This window comes from Mauremys reevesii, linkage group 11 (genome assembly GCF_016161935.1).
Source record: "Mauremys reevesii isolate NIE-2019 linkage group 11, ASM1616193v1, whole genome shotgun sequence".
In the NCBI taxonomy this organism is placed as follows: Eukaryota; Metazoa; Chordata; order Testudines; family Geoemydidae; genus Mauremys; species Mauremys reevesii.
Window position 1 is genome coordinate 5,322,608 of NC_052633.1, and position 20,816 is coordinate 5,343,423.

The 20,816-nt window shown below is 48.0% G+C and overlaps 1 protein-coding gene across 1 annotated transcript in view; it reads left to right on the plus strand.

Moving 5' to 3' along the window:
- The first annotated feature begins 5,523 nt into the window (after positions 1–5,523).
- COL18A1 (collagen type XVIII alpha 1 chain) overlaps positions 5,524–20,816 on the plus strand; it is a 269,164-nt gene continuing 253,871 nt past the window's right edge. The window contains exons 1-2 of the mRNA XM_039494504.1: positions 5,524–5,635; positions 5,717–5,787. Coding sequence (XP_039350438.1) covers positions 5,625–5,635; positions 5,717–5,787 — 82 coding nt within the window. The 5' untranslated portion in view covers positions 5,524–5,624. The remainder of the gene's footprint in view (positions 5,636–5,716; positions 5,788–20,816) is intronic.

Sequence of the window (20,816 nt, forward strand, 5' to 3'; positions counted from 1 at the left end):
CTTCCCCAAGCACTGCTGGCCCAGGTGGGTAACATCAGGGAGCAGCTGTCGAATAGAACTGCTCTGTGGGAAGGGCAGAATTGCTGATAGGGAATGCAACAGTTGGGGAAGATGAGGAGGTCCTCATGAGTCTGTGCTCAAACCAGCTGACTCCAAGCAGGGGACCTGCTGGCAGAAATGTAAACCCGGGGAGCTGTTCAAAGAAAGTGCCTCTGAATGGGGAGGGCAGGGTGTGGAGAAAGGGAGCAGGGGTCATTCTATTCATTGCTGCCCGATGCTCCTTTGTACCAGCTAGGCTGGTGCAAGGCAGGCAGACTGTCCATTTAGGAAACAGTCCCGCTACCGGGGGACCCCTCTGCCAGATTTCAGATGTCACTGCACGTCTGTGCTGCCAGTCCCAGCTTTCATTGTGCCATTAGTGCCTAGTTTCTTTGCACTAGGCACTAATGGGTTTGTTTCTTCTGCCCCTGCTACATCCAGGTGCCTTTCTTTCTTGCTCTTCTCTCTGGCTTTTCCCACACAAGAATGGCTTTGGGGTTAAACTATTTTATTTTCTGCTCTTTCGGTTTTCACACTGATCCCCACACTTGTGTGGAGCGTTACAATGGTGCGTTCCCACTGCGCCTGCCCAGCTTTGTGTTTGGGCTCTTATCCATTACATGGATCTGTGCTGTGGTAGAGCTTGGGGTAGAGCTTAGGGTAGAGCCTGTTCTGTTTCATGTGCAGCACGAACGAATGATGAGCCTGAGCCTTTGCTGCTCCCTGAAGAGCCTTCTGGCCCCAAAGCTGTAATTCAGGTTGTTCTGACGTACCTGCCGGACCCTCCTCTTGAACAGTCAGTTTCTAAGCAATGGCTTATTGTCTTTGTTTGGTAGCCAAAGGGTAACACTTTTTGCAGAGGGTTCCTCTTGCTCCTTGGGACAGAGATACGCGCTCTGGAGCATAGCTAGGATATCAACATGGGGGGCAGGGGTGACTGCATGACAAGAGGCACCTTCAGACGTTCATGCACACAGTGAAAAACACAGTCTATCAGAAGCCTTTATTTAACTTTATTTTTATGAAATAAAAAAATAAGAGATACCTATAGATGTGATTATTCAGTGTAACAAATGTTCAGGCATTCAAAAAATTCAAAGATTCAGAAACATACAAGTATATATCTTAACATGAAAGTGCTATGTAATGTAAAGATTTTTCATGAAACCAAAAGTTGAACTCTTCTTGGAGAATGGCCTCTGAATTCCTCCACCAAGACATCCAGGTTCAGTTTTGAAGTCATATCGCTTTCATATGGCAGGATAATTCAATTCCTTTCTTATATGAGTCATGCTCATCGTTTGGTGTGATAAAATTCTTTCAGGCAAGAAAAGGAATTCTCACAAGCTGCAGCTGATGCTCCAAACAACAAGAGCACTATAGACATTTCAAAAATACGTGAGAAAGCCTCCTTTTATTCCTTGGCAGCATTAGAACTTCTTCAAATTCTTTGCAATTTCTCTTATCAGTGGTTTATATACATCCATTTCAACATTCACCTTCACAATATCTAATCCAAGCAAGTTAATCAAAGCACGCAGTGATTCCCATTTCAAGAAGTCTGGAGAACTGGTGGAAAAGATTGCTGACAGGGTTTTGTGTAACTTGGAGTTCTTCTCAGAAAATCTCCTTTGCTATTTATCACTGGTTCCATCAATCAATTCATGATAAATCTGGGACCACTGATGCTCATTTATACTTTGGAATCCTGGTAAGTGCTCAGTGACTAGAGAATCTTCAAATTATTGGGGAAATACCTTGGTTAATTTGGTGGCACACCTTAATGTTGATGCCTCATCAGATGCATCTTTCAAAACAGCGTGCTTGGATGAAACCTCTGAGAAAAAATCTTCAGATGTCTCTCTCTTTTGCCTAAGTTTTTTCACAGGCAACAGTCATCAATTCAATTCTTTTAGCAAGATGCATTAGTTCCTTTTGACGGTAACTGTTCGCAGGAACAAAAACTTTCAAAATCACTCATAACTTCAGTTAAGAACAAGAATTAGGATGGCTCTGTAACTTCCAACAGCCCTCCTGCTTCAGTTGACAAGTCGCCATATCCAAAGTTTGACAGAATACTTGGAATCTCTTCCAAATTACTGAGGATTGTTTCTTTCAAAGGTTTTCAGGTGACCAGTCCATCTTGTTTCTGAGTCTTTGCAAGTTCTTCTGCCTGAAATGTGACACTACCTCACCATTTTTCCGATTAGCTTCAACAATATTTTTCAAAACCATCTGCTTCATGAAATCAATTATTTCATTCTGAATTTCAGCAGAAGTGTACTTTTCATTTGTCAGAGTGGTTTTCAGAGCTTTGTTGAATTTTGGATCGTGTCCTACAGTAAACTTAAGTAGGTTGATGAAAATTCTTGATGAATTTTTCAGAGAAAAATCTAAGTCCTTGAAGTTTATGATATCTCGATCTTCTCTCAGAGGCAACTAATCTATAACAGCAAACTGGATAATTTTTGCTAAGATTTTTAATAGTACCTGTTTCTTTCAAATTGTGAGGAAGACACCAGAATAGCAGTTGGAGCACCTGAAAAAGGAAGTTATGATAAAATAAATATTAAAATCAAATTCACAATTTGGTAATGTTATTAAGCAAATGAATAAACTGAAATAGTAAAATTAGTTTTTTGTGTGCTGGATGTATCACATCAAGTCTGGGAGCTTTCCTCGGGAAACTTAAACTTAAAGTTTATAGTTGCTGAAGAGCCTGTTCTCAAAATTCATTAATTCTCTTTTCAGGGTGACTCATAGTTATTCAGGGTGGGGAAAATTTCCTCCTTTCTTAGCCCTCATCTACACTACAAACTTATGTTGGTATAACTATGTCTCTCGGGAGTGTTGAAAAATGGGCTTCTCCTGTTGACATGGCTACCGCCTCTCTGGGAGGTGGAGTAGCTATGCTGATGGGAGAAGCTTTCCTGTCAGCTTAGGTAGCGTCTTCACTAAGTGCTGCAGTGGTAGCGCTGTAAGTGTAGGCAAGAACATAAGAATGGCCATACTGGGTCAGACCAAAGGTCCATCCAGCCCAGTATCCTGTCTATTGATAGTAACCAATGCCAGGTGTCCCAGAGGGAGTGAACCTAATAGGCAATGATCAAGTGATCTCTCTCCTGCCATCCATCTCTACCCTCTGACAAACAGAGATTAGGGACACCATTCCTTACTTAACCTCCATAGAATATTAGGGTTGGAAGGGACCTCAGGAGGTCATCTAGTCCAAACCCCTGCTCAAAGCAGGACCATCCCCAGACAGATTTTTACCCCAGTTCCCTAAATGGCCCCCTCAAGGATTGAACTCACAACCCTGAGTTTAGCAGGCCAAACCACTGAGCTATTCCTTCCCCCAGAAAAAAAGGCTTTTTTTCCACAATGATAGGTAACAACCTCACTGAAGTGAGTGAATTTATCTAGTTCACTTTTAAACCCTGTTATAGTCCTAGCCTTCACAACTTCCTCAGGTAAGGAGTTCCACAGGTTGACTGTGCGCTGCGTGAAGAACTTCCTTTTATTTGTTTTGAACCTGCTGCCTATTAATTTCATTTGGTGGCTCCTAGTTCTTATATTATGGGAACAAGTAAATAACTTTTCCTTATTCACTTTTTCCACACCACTCATGATTTGATATACCTCCATCATATCCCCCCTTAGACTCCTCTCTTCCAAGCTGAAAAGTCCTAGCCTCTTTAATCTCTCCTGATATGGGACCCATTCCAAACCCCTAATCATTTTAGTTGCCCTTCTCTGAACCTTGTCTAATGCCAGTATATCTTTTTTTAGATGAGGAGACCACATCTGTACGCAGTATTCAAGATGTGGATGTACCATGGATTTATATAAGGGCAATAAGATATTCTCCGTCTTATTCTCTATCCCTTTTTGAATGATTCCTAACATCCTGTTTGCTTTTTTGACTGCTGCTGCACACTGTGTGACGTCTTCAGAGAACTATCCATGATGACTCCAAGATCTCTTTCCTGATTAGTTGTAGCTAAATTAGCCCTCATCATATTGTATATATGGTTGGGGTTATATTTCCAATGTGCATTACTTTACATTTATCCACATTAAATTTCATTTGCCATTTTGTTGCCCAATCACTTAGTTTTGTGAGATCTTTTTGAAGTTCTTCACAGTCTGCTTTGGTCTTAACTATCTTGAGCAGTTTAGTATCATCTGCAAACTTTGCCACCTCACTGTTTACCCCTTTCTCCAGATCATTTATGAATAAGTTGAATAGGATTGGTCCTGGGACTGACCCTTGGGGAACACCACTAGTTACCCCTCTCCATTGTGAAAATTTACCATTTATTCCTACCCTTTTTACCATTTATTCCTACCCTGAGGCAAGCCCTCAGTTTTCCACAACTAGGGTTTTCTTTTCAGTTTCAAGTTGTTTGAATGTTTCCCCATTAACTTTCATGGCCCACCATTGTATTTTCCTGGGTTGCACAATGCCCTAGCATTGGAGCTAGTCTCCTTTGGCTGGGGACGGGCCCCCACTGTGCTGCAGCACAAACTATGACTACAGCTTTCTATACATATATTCATAACCCCAGCCCAATGTGTGAACATAGCTCATAATGATCATCCGGTGCATACCAGCTTTCATTAGAGACTGTACTTGGCATATATTGTGCACGACCTATTGATTCAATTGCATATTCTTTGCAGTGTCTGACTCTGATTGTCACAGAAATATAGAAACAGCAAAAAAATTGCCTGTAGCTTCTCTTTTTATTGTTGCATTCCAGTCAGCCATTGCATTCAACTGGACTAGGCCGTTTTCATGTTTGATCAAACCTTTGCCTTGAGAACGCGCTTTTCCAATTGCAAAATCCAGATTTGATAAAAACCATATCAGCTCCCATTCCCCCAGCACCGCCATACATCCCCCAAGGACCAGGAAAGGCTGAGCAGCTTTCACAGAGACGGTCTGTCAGTCTAGGCATGTTCCCCTTGACCCTGCTGCAGTAGCATCCCAATCTCTGGACAGTCCAGCTAAGGTGTCTTCTGGGCTCCCGAGGCGTGTTTGCGTTCTAGCCAGCCCACCTATGCTCTCCAAAAGCAGCTCTCTCCTCTCCGCCTCCTCTCCTCCCCCCAGGCGGCTCTGGACACAGACCCCTGGCCGGGTCCCCACGGATAGGCGCTCCCAGCTGCCCGCAGGGACCCTCGCTGGCTTTCTCCCCAGGGCCACACCTCTCGCGTTACAGCAGCGGTGCCCACCCGCTACCAGCAGTGAGACTCCTGGGCCGGCTCCTCTGAGCCCCTAGCCTGGAGGCGCTGGGGCGGGGGGATCATGCCCAGGGCCCCCTTAGCCGCAGGGCGGAGGGAAGCCCGGGAGGCCGGGCTGGTTCGGCGCGGGGGGACACGCGTGGGAGCGGCCAGCCGGCGGAAGGAGCCTGCGGGGGGCCGGGCTCGAGGAGCTGGGGGCTGGCCGGGCACCCGGGTCCCAGGGGGCGGGACGCCTGGCGGAGGCGGCGCTAGGACCGCGCGGCCGCCTCCCCGCGCTGCCCTGCCCGAGCCACTCGCCGAGCAGCCCGGCCGGAGCCGCAGCCGCAGCGCCGAGCCCCGCCATGCGCGCCAGGTGAGCGGGGCCGGGCGGGGGGCGCGGAGCGGGGCCGGCCCGGGGCGGTGCGGTGCGGTGCTAACCTCTCCCCTCTTGCAGGTGTCCCTCGCGGCGGCTCCTGCTCGGGCTCTGCCTCCAGCTGCTGGCGGCGGCGGCGGCCCCGGAGCGAGGTAGGAGCGGGCGGGCGGCGGGCGATCCACGTGGGACTGGGAGCGGGGCTGGCCGGAGCGCGCTGCGAGGGTCGCGGCTCCCCGCGGGCGGGCAGCGGGCAGCGGGCTCGGCCCACCCCGCTCGGGGCCAGGAGAGGGCGAGGGGCGCCCCGCCCGCCCGCCGCGGGGGGCTCGGAGCTGCGGCTGCCCCCGGGGCCGGGCCGGGCCGGGCTGCAGAGCCCCGGCCGCAGCCCCCTCGCCCCGGCAGCGGGTTTGCAGGCAGGGCCGTTGGAACGATGGGGGGGGGCACTGAACAAGCCGGGGTGCGCCAGCCCCCCCAGCTCCCGCCCCCATGTCTCCAGCTCCCTGCCTTGTGCTCCCGCAGGATGATCGCTCCTGGGGGCAGGCGAGGCAGGTCCCTGCAGCGCGCTCCGCCCGGGGGGAGGTCAGCGATTTGCTGCTTCAGCTAAGAGCCGTGTTCAGGGTGCGATGTTCCCGTCATCTCTCCATTAGTAACGTTAGAGCAGCAGTGGGGGTGTGAGAGGGGGCTTCGGAGCCCCCCAGAGCTCGTCTTCTTTGGAGGCGCCGAAGCTTCTCTTTCTCACCAACAAAACTTGGTCCAGTAAAAGATTCCCTCACCCCCCCACCCCCGTCTTTGTCACACATTGTCAACTATGGTTTTGCATGTTTGTTTTGCCACAGGCTAGTATATAAATCAGTGTACCCGTGTGGTGTAATAGAGACCGTCATTCCGATAGATTATTGTACAGCTGATGCCTGGCCACAGTCGCTTTTTTAGCCAGACTGGAAGGAGAGCTCTGTGTGGCTCCAAAGCTTGGCTGGCACCAACAGAAGTTGGTCTAACGAAAGATCTTCTCTCCCCCGCCTCGTCTCTCTCTGTCTTAGCCATTGGCACGCTGCTCCATTGATGGTGTCTGTTAATAAGTGTTAATGATTGTCAGAGATGGGACATGGGATGGAGGTAGCAGGCTGTGAGATGTCTGGGTTGTAGCTGCAGAAGGCTGCTCTGGAAATGCAGAGTTTGCCCACTTTTGTATTTTTCAGCTTTCCCCAGTATGAGAATGGAGCTGATTAGGGGGCGTTGCACCTTCATTATTTTGTTGAGTCATCGTAATCCTTACAGCTTTTGAAGGGCTTTGCTGAATCTGTTAAATGGACATTTCAGACTGTATGTGTTGAGAATACCTCGTGTACTGTTTTACACATGTGGTGAGTGTCAGATTTGTGATCCCTTTTTATAGCTTTGCCTATTCTCAAGTGGAATAGTGTGGACTTAAATATTGTACATCTGCACGACTGTTTAGACATGGGCTCTGCATACTTAAGTTCTTTTGTGCGTTAAGTGTGAAGTATTGTTTGGCTTTATAAGGTTGAAAAGTACTTGTGCACCATACCTGTGTGGGAGTGATTTGTTCTAGCAACAGAAGTGCAGGTTTTATTAAGTGAAGCACAGACTTGTATGGAGGAGGGAGGGACTTCTTAACACTGGTGGTAGATAAGAGGAACAATCCTAAAGCTACTTAAAAGGCTACCATGTCAGTTTGCTTACTCTGAGGTTAACATGTTAGGGCAAAGGGACGGAGGTTTACAGAGGTCAGGCAGAGATTTGCTTTCTTTCTCCTATGTAATAAGTCAAAGTAAAGGCATTTTGGGATGGCAGATTTTCTTTATGCAAGTTGCCCAAGTTAGGGTATCATTCCAAGAGAAAGTACAGCCCACCATTCACCAGGACACACATGGTGACTCTCTTCCAAACGAATACCTGACAGAGGTAATCTCATACAGTAGAGGGAAAAATGCATTAGAAAATTGACCCGATGAAGGAATAATGTGAACGTCCAATGTTCCCAAAGCAAAGTATAACTGAAAGAAGACTAAGCACCACAATACTAAACCTCTCTGAATAAAAAAGGATAATACTGTAATATGACTAGTAATAAAGTAAAGGTTTGTCTTCCCTCTGAAATGAACAATCCCTACTAGTCTCTTGTTACAATGCTAGATTACAGAAGTAAACTGCGTATTGCTCTTACTTGTGCGCATCAAGATACTACCTACCACATGCAGAGAAAAGAAGAATCAGGCAGGCTATACTGCATGACTGATAAACCTTCATTACAGAGACAAGGTGGATGAGATAAAGGTATCAAACTCCTGCTTGAGGAAAGATTGTGGAGCAGACTGCCGCAAAATGTCACGCACAGAGCTCTTAGCGGCAGATGAGGCAGGCACAGGCTTAAGGTTTTGTTGTTTTTTAAGATAAGTATTGGTAAACAATTTGCATTTTAAGGTGAGTGCACTCAGTATGCATCTGAGGGCAGAGCATTCCCCAGGCTTGCAATGGGAGTAGCCATGTGATGTTGTTTAAGACTAGCTGATTCGGTTTTTAACCTGTTGCAGACCAGCTTTAATGATCTCTGTTTTGATATGAAGAGACCAAAACCAACCTTTAGCTATGTACTGGGCTCCCCACTATCAGGGCTTCTGTTTGTGGCTAGGAGCTTTAAAGAAAACAAGCCTCAGGGAAAAGATGATCTGCTAGAGACTCCCGCCCAAGCCAGGTGCAGGCTGGGCTCCACTGGAGAGACGGAAAGCACCTCCCCCCTCCATTTCTAGGCCTTTCCTTTCCCTTGGGGCTTGCAGACGGTGTCCCATTCATCAGGCCTGCAAACAGCTTATATCCTCCAGCTAGAGGGGAAATTCAGCACACGCTCTGCTCTGCAGCCTTTCTCTTGCCCTGGGGGGGGGGGACCTGGCTAGTTCTGCTGCTCAGGGAGTGAATGAGCAGCGGCAGCCTGAATGATCTCCCCCCCCCGGGAAGCCTTTTGCTCCTTCCAACTCTTCTAGGCAGTCCCCATCCCACCACCACTCTAGCCGCATTGTGCAGCCCTTGCATGAAGGCGCGGAAAGCTGCAGTTTGCAAAGGGGAAGGTTGCCCTGATAGGGACCAGCATGAACTCCCCAGTTTTAGTCCTGGCTCTCCTTGCTTGCATGGCATGCCTGCACAGTTACAGCCATAGTAACAGCTGGAATCAGGTCCCCTTTCCAGTGCAGGCAAGGTCTTAGTGCTTTGGCCTCTGCAGTGAAGTTCTTTCCAAGCAGAGCAGAGAGAACTTCCTTCCAGCGGGGTGCCAGTGCCACCGCCTGCTTCAGCCCTTCAATACTGCTCTCTCCCTGGCCAGTCCTTCAGGCTGGAGCAGTTCTGGCAGGTGCCATGGGACAGAGCCTTCCATTGTGGGGTTTGCATGCCTTGAAAGGGTCACTAGCAACTTGAAAATGGTGACTTTAGCCGAGCACAGCTCCTGGTGCCGCGGCTGCCTTGTGCGTTTACAGTCAGAGCTTCCTGTATTTAGAACACTCTCTTCCCCCTTGTTGCTCTGTGAAAGGCAGCGATAATCAGACCTCAGTGGTTCAGGAGCCAAGTTAGCTATCAGCATCACCCCAAAGAGCCACTGCAGTGTGAATTCATTGTTTCATTTACGCACGTGTGTGTGTGTGTGTGTGTGTCTGAATTCTCACAGCAAAATGACTGACCAAGGCTTCTACAATTGGTAATAACATAGTGAAAGTATCCTGATTGGCTAATAATTAAATCACCCAGGGTTTTACTATCATGTGCTTTAAAGAGCCACTTGAGGCTCCCAAGCCGCAGTCTGAGCATCACTGGTCTAGGGCAAACTGTGACACTGGCTGGACACAAAGGGCTGAGACACACTGAGGCTTTGGCTACACTTGCATTTCAAAGCGCTGCGGCAGCGCTTTGAAGTGCTGCTGTAGCCAAAGCCAGCAGCGCCAGAAAACTCTCCAGCCTCCCACCCCCCACCCCTCTCCTGGCGCTGGGGCTTTGACACACTGGCGCTTGTAGCAAGCAGCAGCAGCAGGCTGTTTGTGTGTGTTGCTGCAGCGCTGCACTGCAGCTAAGCCAGCCCCACAGTCACTGAGAAAGGAAATAGTTTTCTCTGGTCTCTCTCCCTACAGTAACAACAATCTTAGCAGCTGCTTTTAACAATTGAAGGTAAAACACTTTGAGACCAAAGCATCAGGTTTTTTTAAGTTGGCTGCGTCCCCTTTAGTCTGTCAAAGCAGCTGAGCATCTTTTTCCATAAACTCTCCAGTTCACCCTGCGTGGTCTTGTTCCGTCAAACTCAAATTCTGCAGCATGCTGCAAGCTATAGTGGGGCTGTGTGTGGGCGCAGGGCTCGGTCTGTGTGGAGCTCCTTGCAGGAGCGGGGCCTCAGTTTTGTAGATCTGCTTCTATAATCACTTCCCTAAGGAAAAGCGAACACACTCTGGGATCAAGCAGGAAGCACAGAATGTTTGGGGCTTCTCCGCACTGCCATAATATGAATGCTTAATAATATTAACAGATTAAATACCAATGCGTGGGTTACTTTAAAGAGCTTTCTGTTCACATCCTTCATCAAAAGCCCCAACAACAAGAAAACTGCTTTTACTTTAAGTTGGTGTCTTGCTCGGCCTGTTGGAAGCAATTTTGGGTGGAGGAGCATGAACTGGAGTCTGTGTGTGCACAAATCCTAGGGTGTCTGCTAGCAGCCCCAGCATTAGAGCAGGGGTGGTTAAGGTGGAATGAGAGAGCAGGGAAGCAACGCAATCTACTGGAAAAAGAATAATAGCTGACTTCAGCACCCCCCAACATAAGTGAGTTGGGAAGCCAGCGCAGGAGCTGGAACATCGCATTGACAAATTATTTATGGCCTTCGGAAACAACTTCCTCTGGGAATAGCTCAGCACGCTGGAGCAGAGGCCCCATCCCAGGACTCAGATCCACAGGTCAACAGATTTGGGCCTTGGTCCAGTGTGACACACAGGAGTAGGGATAGCGTGCAAGGCCACAGTCCTCTAAGGAGCTCGGCGTCCTTGGGCCCCTGGCTCCCAGTCCTCTGCCTTCCCTGCAGCGTGTTCCTCCTCTGGTTGTGTTAGCAGCCAGGCTTCCTGGCCAGAATAGGAAACGGTTCACAGAAGGAAGGCGCACACGTAGAGCGGGGAGCATTGCCTCTTGGCAAACAACTTCCATAGATGTCAATGCCGGATGGGGCCATCTAGTTTGACTTCCTGCATAGCACTTGCCCAGTGAACTCTGTATCACACCCATAGGATCTGTCTGAGCTCCAGCATTCTTTCTGAAAGCTATCCAGTCTTGACTTAAAGACTACAAGTGATGGAGTGTCCACCATGTTCCTAGGTAAAGCCTTTCATTCGTCAGTTGCCCTCACATTGGTACTTAGACAGTGACCAGGTCAGCTAGTAACGTTGCTTTGGGTGAATTTAGTCGATTGAGATTCTTATGTTTCTCTTACTACTGTGACCAAGGAACCCTTCAGTGCCGCCTGGCAAGGGGATGAATATCCTGATTCTGCTTCATCAAAGAATGTCATGGGAGGTCTGAAATAAAAGCCAGGGTCATGCTGATCATTAATACCATAGTGAAATGTACGTGCAGATAAGAACGGCCATACTGGGTTTAGACCAGGGGTGGGCAAACTTTTTGGCCCGAGGGCCACATCGGGGTTGCGCAACTGTATGGTGGGCCGGGTAGGGAAGGCTGGCCCCCAAACAGCCTGGCCCCCGCCCCGTATCCATCCCCTCCCACTTCCAGCCCCCTGATTGCCCACCTCAGAACCCCCAACCCATCCAACCCCCCCTGCTCCTTGTCCCCTGACTGCCCCCTCCCAGGACCCCCGCCCCCTATCCAACCCCCCTGTCCCCTGACTGCCCTGACCCCTATCCACAGCCCCCTCGGGACTCCCACCCCCTATCCAACTGCCCTCTGCTCCTTGTCCCATGACTACCCCTCCCAGGACCCCTGCCCCCATCCAAACCCCTGTCCCCTGACTGCCCCGACCCCTATCCACAGCGCCCCCGGGACTCCCACCCCCTATCCAACTGCCCTCTGCTCCTTGTCCCCTGACGACCCCCTCCCGGGACCCCCTGCCCCGAACTGCCCCCCCGGGATCCCACCCCCTTATCCAATCCTCCCTGTCCCCTGACTGCCTTCCCGACCCCGGTCCACATCCCCACCCCCTGACAGGCCCCCTACCCTGGGACTCCTACTCCCAACCCTCCCTGTTCCTCATCCCCTGACTGACCCCCGAGCCTCCACCGCATCCAACCACCCCCTCCTCCCTGACTGCCCCCCAAGACCCCTCGCTCCCTTACCCAACCCCCCCACCCTCCTGCTCCCTGTCCCCTTACCAGCAGCAGGAGCTCGCAGCCATGACACCCGGCCAGAGCCAGCTGCACTCCCCACGCTGCCCAGTGGGAGCGGCAGGCCAGAGCTAGACCCATGTGGCTACGGGGGTGGGAGGACAGTGGGGGAGGGGCCAGGGACTAGGCTCCCTGGCCGGGAGCTCAGGGGCTGGGCAGGATGGTCCTGTGGGCTGTAGTTTGCCCACGTCTGGTTTAGACCAGTGGTCCTTCTAGCCCAGTATTCTGGCTTCTGACGGACTGAGCGGAACAGGCAATCATCAAGTGATCCATCTTCTGTTGCCCATTCCCAGCTTCTGGTAGTCAGAGGCTAGGGACACCCAAACTATGGAATTGCATCCCTGACCATCTTGGCCAATAGCCATTGATGGGCCTATCCTCCAGGAACTTATCTCGTTCTTTTTTGAACCCAGTTATACTTTTGGCCTTCACAATATCCCTTGGCAACTAGTTCCACAGGTTCACTGTGTGTTCTGTGAAGAAGTACTTCCTTTTGTTAGTTTTTCAACCTACTGCCTATTAATTTCAATGGGTGACCCTTGGTTCTTGTGTTATGTGAATGAATAAATAACACTTCCTTATTCACTTTCTCCATGCCAGTCATGATTTTATAGATCTCTGTCATACCCCCCCTTAGTCATCTCTTTTCCAAGCTGAAAAGTCCCAGTCTTTTTAATCTCTCCTCATACGGAAGCTGCTCCAGTCCCCTAATCATTTTTGTTGCACTTCTCTGTACCTTTTCCAATTCTAATACATCTTTCTTGAGATGAGGCGACAATATCTGCATGCAGTATTCAAGGATTGGCCCTGCTTTGAGCAGGGGGTTGGACTAGATGACCTCCTGAGGTCCCTTCCAACCCGGAGATTCTATGAGTCTATGAGTGTGGGTGCACCATGGATATATATAGCAGCATTATGATATTTTCTGTCTTCTTATCTTTCCCTTTCCTAATAATTCCGAACATTTTGTTAGTGGTTTTGCCTGTTAACCGATACATACCCAGTACTCCATACCCAGTATCTCTCTATGCATATTGGGAATATGTTTTAAAGTCTGTATCAGGGCAGAGTTGAAAAACAGGTTTTCTGTCAGCCTGTCTCTTGGGCACGTAAATTTAGCATTGTAAGTTAACACAATTGTTAGTCTGTTAAGTGTAGTCTCTAGAGAGCATGTTCTGTTACCCTGCCAGGCAAAGTAAGGGCTGGCCTAGTCCTGAGGAGAGGGCTTGGGTGGCTAACGGGCTCTAGGTGTCAGGAAGCTGGCACCCGGAGAAGCACAAGCGAGGCTCCCTCTCCCTTGAGGCAGGGGTGAGGAACGAGGTGACTCTCAGACCTGGGCATCCGAGAGCTGTTGCAGCTACCTTCTGCAATATGTGTCAGAATCAAACAGCTGGGAGCTATAGCCTTCACTACGATACAGGCATTTCATGTAGTCTCATATGGCATAACTGAATCCCGGATGGAAGTAATGAAGATAAAAGGACATCCACGTTGAGGATGTGGGGCTAGAGCCCTATAAATGGAGTGGAGACGGCATCTGAGATCTAATGGCTTGTCTCCATGGCCCCGGAGGTCATACTGTGGGGGTATGAATTGCAGATTGCACTAGCGTGCTGCACTGTAAGTCCCCTGTGTGGATGCTGCAAGCATAAACTAAAAGGTACCTGGTTCACATTAACTTATTTGCTCAAAGGGGACTTCATTTATGAGAACTAGGTACCTTTTGGTTCACACCCTGCAGCACCCACGTGGCAGAGTTGCAGTGCAGTGTGCTAGTGTGTGCTTGTAGCTCTAAGTGCAGGGCCGTGTAGCCGTAGCCTGTGGCAGTAATACATACAGACCCTGTGCAACGGAAACTGTACAACTATTTGAACAAGTTAAAAATTACTAAACAGATGATCAGCTTTCCTAGGCTTAGCAGGTAGACTAAGGAATAGAGACTGGCTCGCATCCAAACACCCGTTGGACACTGGGCAGGCTCAGATCCAGGTGTGAGCTGTGTGACTCAGGCCCGTCTTCAGTAGAAATTCACCCAAAAGATGTTCTGCCGTGTTCCTGCTCCTTTCCATGGGTGTGTGTGTGTGTGTGTGTTTCATATATATAAGAAATACACATGCACATACATGCACACGCCTTCTCTTCACAGCAACCCCTGCGTCAGACTGACGTGTTTCCAGGCTCATTTGGAAAGGGGAACGGTATTGAATCTAATGTAACCTTTGGCAGGTAAGCAGAGAAACTAGGGATGAGCTGGCTACAAATTGTCCAAATGCTGTCAGACACCCACCTAAAATATATGCTAGACCGTATATCTGATACTACCCATGCTTCATGGATGCCTTCAGCCTTCCCAGTGGCCACTGAAATGAAATGCTAGTTATAGATCTCCAGAGACAGACAGTTATTCTATGAGTTCCAGGATGTGCTATTTTAAGTCCTGGAGCAGTTCCACATAGCTATGTATATTTCAGGGTTTTTAGCCTCCTTCTGATGATGCAGTTAGGCCTTGGGATGAACAGGATACTGGCCTGGGTGAATCATTAGTCTGTTCGGAGTGGCCATTCTCATGCTGATGCATGTGCCTGTGGGAGAGAATTGCTTGCTGTGTGAGGAGCGATGGCCCCACTTCTTTCTAAACATTTAGTTGATTTAGTTGTGGATTGGTCCTGCTTTGAGCAGGGGGTGTGACTAGATGACCTCCTGAGGTCCCTTCCAACCCTGATATTCTATGATTCTGTGATTGATCTGCAAACCACTGGCTGTTTAGGTATTGCAGGCCCTAAACTGCATTTTCTACCCCCATTTCCTTTACGCCATAAAGGATTTGAAGGAGAATGATTCTGCCAGTGATGGCATTCAGATCAGTGTCCCAGGACTACAAGGTTTGCTCTGCTTGCCTTTCTTTGCTATGGTCCTTCAAGGATTTTTTATTCTGTAGGCTATCCTAGTGCACAAGTGAGCTGAAAGGTTATCTGTCTCTTCTGAATGCCACTTGAACTGTCTAGGTTTTTGATGTGCTGTAAGGTCTTTAGACACGTATGCACATTGTAATTGAGTTCAGTCTGTGAGCAAATGCACATTAGATCAGTTGTTCCTGAAGACCGGTTGTAGCAGATGTTCATATATGGCTTATGTTTATCCCATTTACTAACCTAGTTTGCATTTTGGACATGATGGTCCTGGTTTTTCTTGTTGCTAAATGAGATAAATTCAGTGATCCCTAAGGGGTCCTGAGACGTTTCAGTAAATATGGTTCAGCACATAGGCGTGTTTCCCAGGAGGGTCTTTATTTGAGTGGTTTTACAGGAAATGAAGTTTGTTTATTACCAGCCATAGTGCTGTTTGGTAATGGAGTTAAGGATAGTTCAATAGAAAAAATAGGGGTGGTCTGAGGCATACTTCCATCTTGATGTTTGTGCATAATGATGCATAATTGGCACTAGTGGAAGTTACAAAACGTGCACTAAGAATATATCTGAAAGTGCGGACATACGTTATTTCAGTATCTGAACACTCTCACGTCATGTGGGCATGCAGCATATTTAACAGGCGTCTTGGAAATGGGCTTTTCTAAGCAGAGGTGATTGTTTTTTATACTGGTAGCTCTGCATCTCTTCTCCTTGTCTTACATAGGTCCATCCAGCCCAGAATCCTGTCTCCCGACAGTGGCCAATACCAATGCCAAGTCCCCCAGAGGGACCGAGCAGAACAGATAATCATCAAGTGATCCATCCCCTGTCACCCATTCCCAGCTTCTGGCAAACACAGGCTAGGGACACCATCCCTGCCTATCCTGGCTAATAGCCACTGATGGACCTATCCTTCATGAATTTATCTAGTTCTTTTTTGAATCATGTTATAGTCTTGGCCTTCACAACATCCTCAGGCGAAGAGTTCCACAGGTTGACTGTGCGTTGTGTGAAGAAGAACTTCCTTGTATTTGTTCTAAACCTGCTGCCTATTAATTTCATTTGGTGACCTCTAGTTCTTGTGTTATGAGAAGGAGTAAATAACAACTTCCTTATTTACTTTCTCCACACCAGTCATGATTTTATAGACCTCTATCATATCCCCCCTTAGTCATCTCTTTTCCAAGCTCCAGTATGGAACTAATAAATGATCAGCCTTATAAGTAAAGTAGCAAATTAATGGCAGAAGAATATGTGAGTTGGGTAAATGTGAAATCTTTCAGTTGAAGAGTACGGTCAGCTTTGGTATACCCTGAGCATAGATCTGGTCTGGTTAAGCACTTGTCTGCAGATGGAAAAGAAAACTATGGTTGTCTTACTGACATCTCCTCCTCTACCCCATCCCTTTGTTGGGCTATAATTCTGTGCATTGGTATTGTGGGCATCTGAGATCTCTGCTAGTGGCAAGGGGCAGCTCACCTTCCAGCAGACTTCCCCCTCTCTTGATTAAAATGTGTCCATCATTGGGTTTTTCCAGTCGTGGATATAAAGAATTGTGCTTTATTTTTGATCTGTGGCTTGCTTGATTATTTTAGCATTTTTGAAAACCTAAAAGCTCTGAGGCAGGGGAAGCCTCTGAGTTTCAGAAGGATTTCTGTAGTGTTTTTTTACTGTTGTAGGGTATCACCATTAAGGGTTGATTTATAAGTAAGGACAGTGCAGGGTATGATGATTCAGAATTGAAATGTAGGGGCATAGAAAACAATGTCCAAAATCAAACAGGTGTTGTTGTAAAGTTGCTGGAAGAACTGACTAGGGGCCGTGCTCCTCTTGACCTGCTGCTTACAAACAGGGAAGAATTGGCAGGGGAAGTAGAAGTGGGTGGCAACCTAGGCAGCAGTGACCATGAGATGGTTGAGGTCAGGATCCTGACAAAAGGAATAAAGGAGAGCAGCAAAATATGAACCCTGGACTTCAGAAAAGCAGACTTTGACTCCCTCAGGGAACTGATAGGCAGGATCCCCTGGGAAGCTAATATGAGGGGGCTAGGAGTCCAGGAGAGCTGGCTGTATTTTAAAGAAGCCTTATTGAGGGCACAGGAACAAACCATCCCAAAGTGCAGAAAGAATAACAAATCTGGCAGGCGATCAGCTTGGCTTAACAGTGAAATCTTTGGTGAGATTCAACACAAAAAGGAAGCTTACAAGAAGTGGAAATTTGGACAGATGACTAGGGAGGGGTATAAAAATATTGCTAGAGCATGCAGGGGTGTAATCAGGAAGGCCAAGGCACAATTGGAGCTGCAGCTAGCAAGGGATGTGAAGGGTAACAAGAAGAGTTTCTACAGGTATGTTAGCAACAAGAAGCAAGTCAAGGAAAGTGTGGGCCCCTTACTGAATGCGGGAGGCAACCCAGTGACAGAGGATGTGGAAAAAGCTGAAGTACTCAATGCTTTTTTTGCCTCTGTCTTCACAGACAAAGGCAGCTCCCAGACTGCTGCACTGGGCAGCACAGCATGGGAAGGGGGTGACCAGCCCTCTGTGGTGAAAGAAGTGGTTCGGGACTATTTAGAAAAGCTGGACATGCACATCCATGGGTCCGGATCTAATGCATCCGAGGGTGTTGAAGGCTGATTGCAGAGCCATTGGCCATTATCTTTGAAAACTCATGGCGATCGGGGGAGGTCCCGGACAATTGGAAAAAGGCAAATCTAGTGCTCATCCCTTAAAAAAACAACCTGATCTCCTTCTTTGAGAAAGTAACAGATTTTTTAGACAAGGGAAATGCGGTGGATCTAATATATCTTGATTTCAGTAAGGCGTTTGATACGGTACCGCATGAAGAATTACTGGTTAAATTGGAAAAGATGGGGATCGAAATGAAAATCCAGAGGTGGATAAGGAGCTGGTTAAAGGGGAGACTGCAGAGGGTCGTATTGAAGGGTGATCTGTCGGGTTGGAGGGAGGTTACCAGTGGAGTTCCTCAAGGTTCGGTTTTGGGTCCGATCTTATTCAATCTATTTATCACTGACCTCGGAACCAAAAGTAGGAGTGGGCTGATAAAGTTTGCGGATGACACGAAGTTGGGAGGTATTGCCAATTCGGAGAAGGATCGGGATATCCTCCAGGGAGATTTGGATGACCTTGTAAACTGGAGTATTAGTAATAGGATGAAATTCAATAGTGAGAAGTGTAAGGTTATGCATTTAGGGATGACTAACAGGAATTTTAGTTATAAGCTGGGGACGCACCAGTTGGAAGTAACGGAAGAGGAGAAGGACCTCGGAGTCCTGGTTGATCACAGGATGACTATGAGTCGGCAATGTGATGTGGCCGTTAAAAAAGCTAATGCGGTCTTGGGATGCATTAGGCGAGGTATTTCTAGTAGAGATAAGGAGGTGCTAGTCCCGTTATACAAGGCGTTGGTGAGACCTCATTTGGAGTACTGTGTGCAGTTTTGGTCTCCCATGTTTAAGAAGGATGAATTCAAACTGGAACGGGTACAAAGAAGGGCCACTAGAATGATCCTAGGAATGGAAAGCCTGTCGTATGAAAGGAGACTTGAGGAGCTCGGTTTGTTTTCCTTAACCAAAAGAAGGTTGAGAGGAGATATGATTGCTCTCTTTAAATATATCAGAGGGATAAATACCAGGGAGGGAGAGGAATTATTTCAGCTCAGTACTAATATGGACACGAGAACAAATGGATATAAATTGGCAGTCGGGAAGTTTAGGCTTGAAATTAGACGAAGGTTTCTAACCATCAGGGGAGTGCAATACTGGAACAGCCTACCGAGGGAAACAGTGGGGGTGAAGGACCTCACTGGCTTTAAGATTAAGCTTGATAAGTTTATGGAGGGAATGGTTTGATAGGATAACGTGATTTAGTCAATAGGTCAATAACGTGCGACCACTGGTAATTAGTACCGAGGGTCAATGTTGGGATATTGAAAGTCTTTTTCCTGAGTGTCAGGCTGGAGAGTCTTGCCCGCATGCTCGGGGTTCAGCTGATTGCCATATTTGGGGTCGGGAAGGAATTTTCCTCCAGGGTAGATTGGCAGTGGCCCTGGAGGTTTTTCGCCTTCCTCCGCAGCATGGGGCAGGGGTCGCTTGCTGGAGGATTATCTGCTACTTGAAGTCTTTAAATCAGGATTTGGGGACTTCAACAGCTGAGTCAAGGGAGAGAATTATTTCAGGAGTGGGTGGGTCAGCTTTTGTGGCCTGCATCTTGCGGGAGGTCAGACTAGATGATCATAATGGTCCCTTCTGATCTTAAGTTCTATGATTCTATGAAAAAAAGGGAAGAAGGAGAATCCAGGGAACTACAGCCTCACCTTAATCCCTGGAAAAATCCTGGAGCAGGTCCCCAAGGAATCCATTTTGAAGCACTTGGAGGAGAGGAAAGTGAGGAGGAACAGTCAACATGGATTCACCAAGGGCAAGTCATGCCTGACCAACCTGATTGCCTCCTATGATGAGATAACTGGCTCTGTGGATGAGGGGAAAGCAGTGGATGTGATATATCTTGACTATAGCAAAGCTTTTGATACGGTCTCCCACAGTATTCTTGCCAGCAAGTTACAAAAGTATGGATTGGGTGAATGCACTATAAGGTGGATAGAAAGCTGGCTAGATGGTCGGGCTCAACAGGTAGTGATCAACGGTTCGATGTCTAGTTGGCAGCTGATATCAAGAGGAGTGGCCATGGGGTTGGCCCTGGGGCCAGTTTTGTTCAACTTCTTTATTAATGATCTGGATGATGAGATGAATTGCACCCTCAGCAAGTTCACAGGTGACACTAAGCTGCAGGGAGAGGTAGATACACTGGAGGGTAGGAATAGGGTCCAGAGTGACCTAGACAAATTGGAGGATTGGGCCAAAAGAAATCCGATCCCAGGTTTCACAAAGACAAGTGCAGAGTCCTGCACTTAGGAAGAAGGAATCCCATGCATCACTACAGGCTGGTGACTGACTGGCTAAGCAGCAGTTCTGCAGGAAAGGACCTGGGGGTTACAGTGGATGAGAAGCTGGATATGAGTCAGCAGTGTGCCCTTGTTGCCAAGAAGACCAATGGCATATTGGGCTGTATTAGTAGGAGCATTGCCAGCAGATCGAAGGACGTGATTATTCCCCTCTATTTGACACTGGTGAATTGCATCCAGTTTTTGCCCCCCCCCCCCCAGAGGGATGTAGACAAATTGGAGAGAGTCCAGTGGAGGGCAACTAAAATGATCAGGGGGCTGGGGCACATGACTTACGTGGAGAGGCTGAGGGAACTGGGGTTATTTAGTCTGCAGAAGAGAAGAGTGAGGGGGGGATTTGATAGCAGCCTTCAACTGCCTGAAAGGGGGTTCCAAAGAGGATGGAGCTCGGCTCTTCTCAGTGGTAGCAGATGACAGAACAAGAAGCAATGGTCTCACGTTGCAGTGGGGGAGGTCTAGGTTGGATATTAGGAAACACTATTTCACTGGGAGGGTGGTGAAGCACTGGAATGGGTTCCCTAGGGAGGTGGTGGAATCTCCTTCCTTAGAGGTTTTTAAGGCCAGGCTTGAGAAAGCCCTGGCTGGGATGATTTAGTTGGGGTTGGTTCTGCTTTGAGCAGGGGGTTGGACTAGATGACTCCTGAGGTCTCTTCCAACCCTGATATTCTATGATTCTAAAGAGGTTTATGACGTTTGCATCATAGCTTCACTATTGCCCTGCAGCAATGTAACATACAGTAACTCCTCATGTAATGTTTTAGTTCTGTTCCTGAAAAATGCAACTTTAAGCGAAACGATGTTAAGCAAATCCAATTTCCCCATAAGAATTAATGTAAATGAGGGGGTTAGGTTCCAGGGAATTTTTTTTCACCAGACAAAACACCCCCCCACACACACATATACATTTTAAACAAA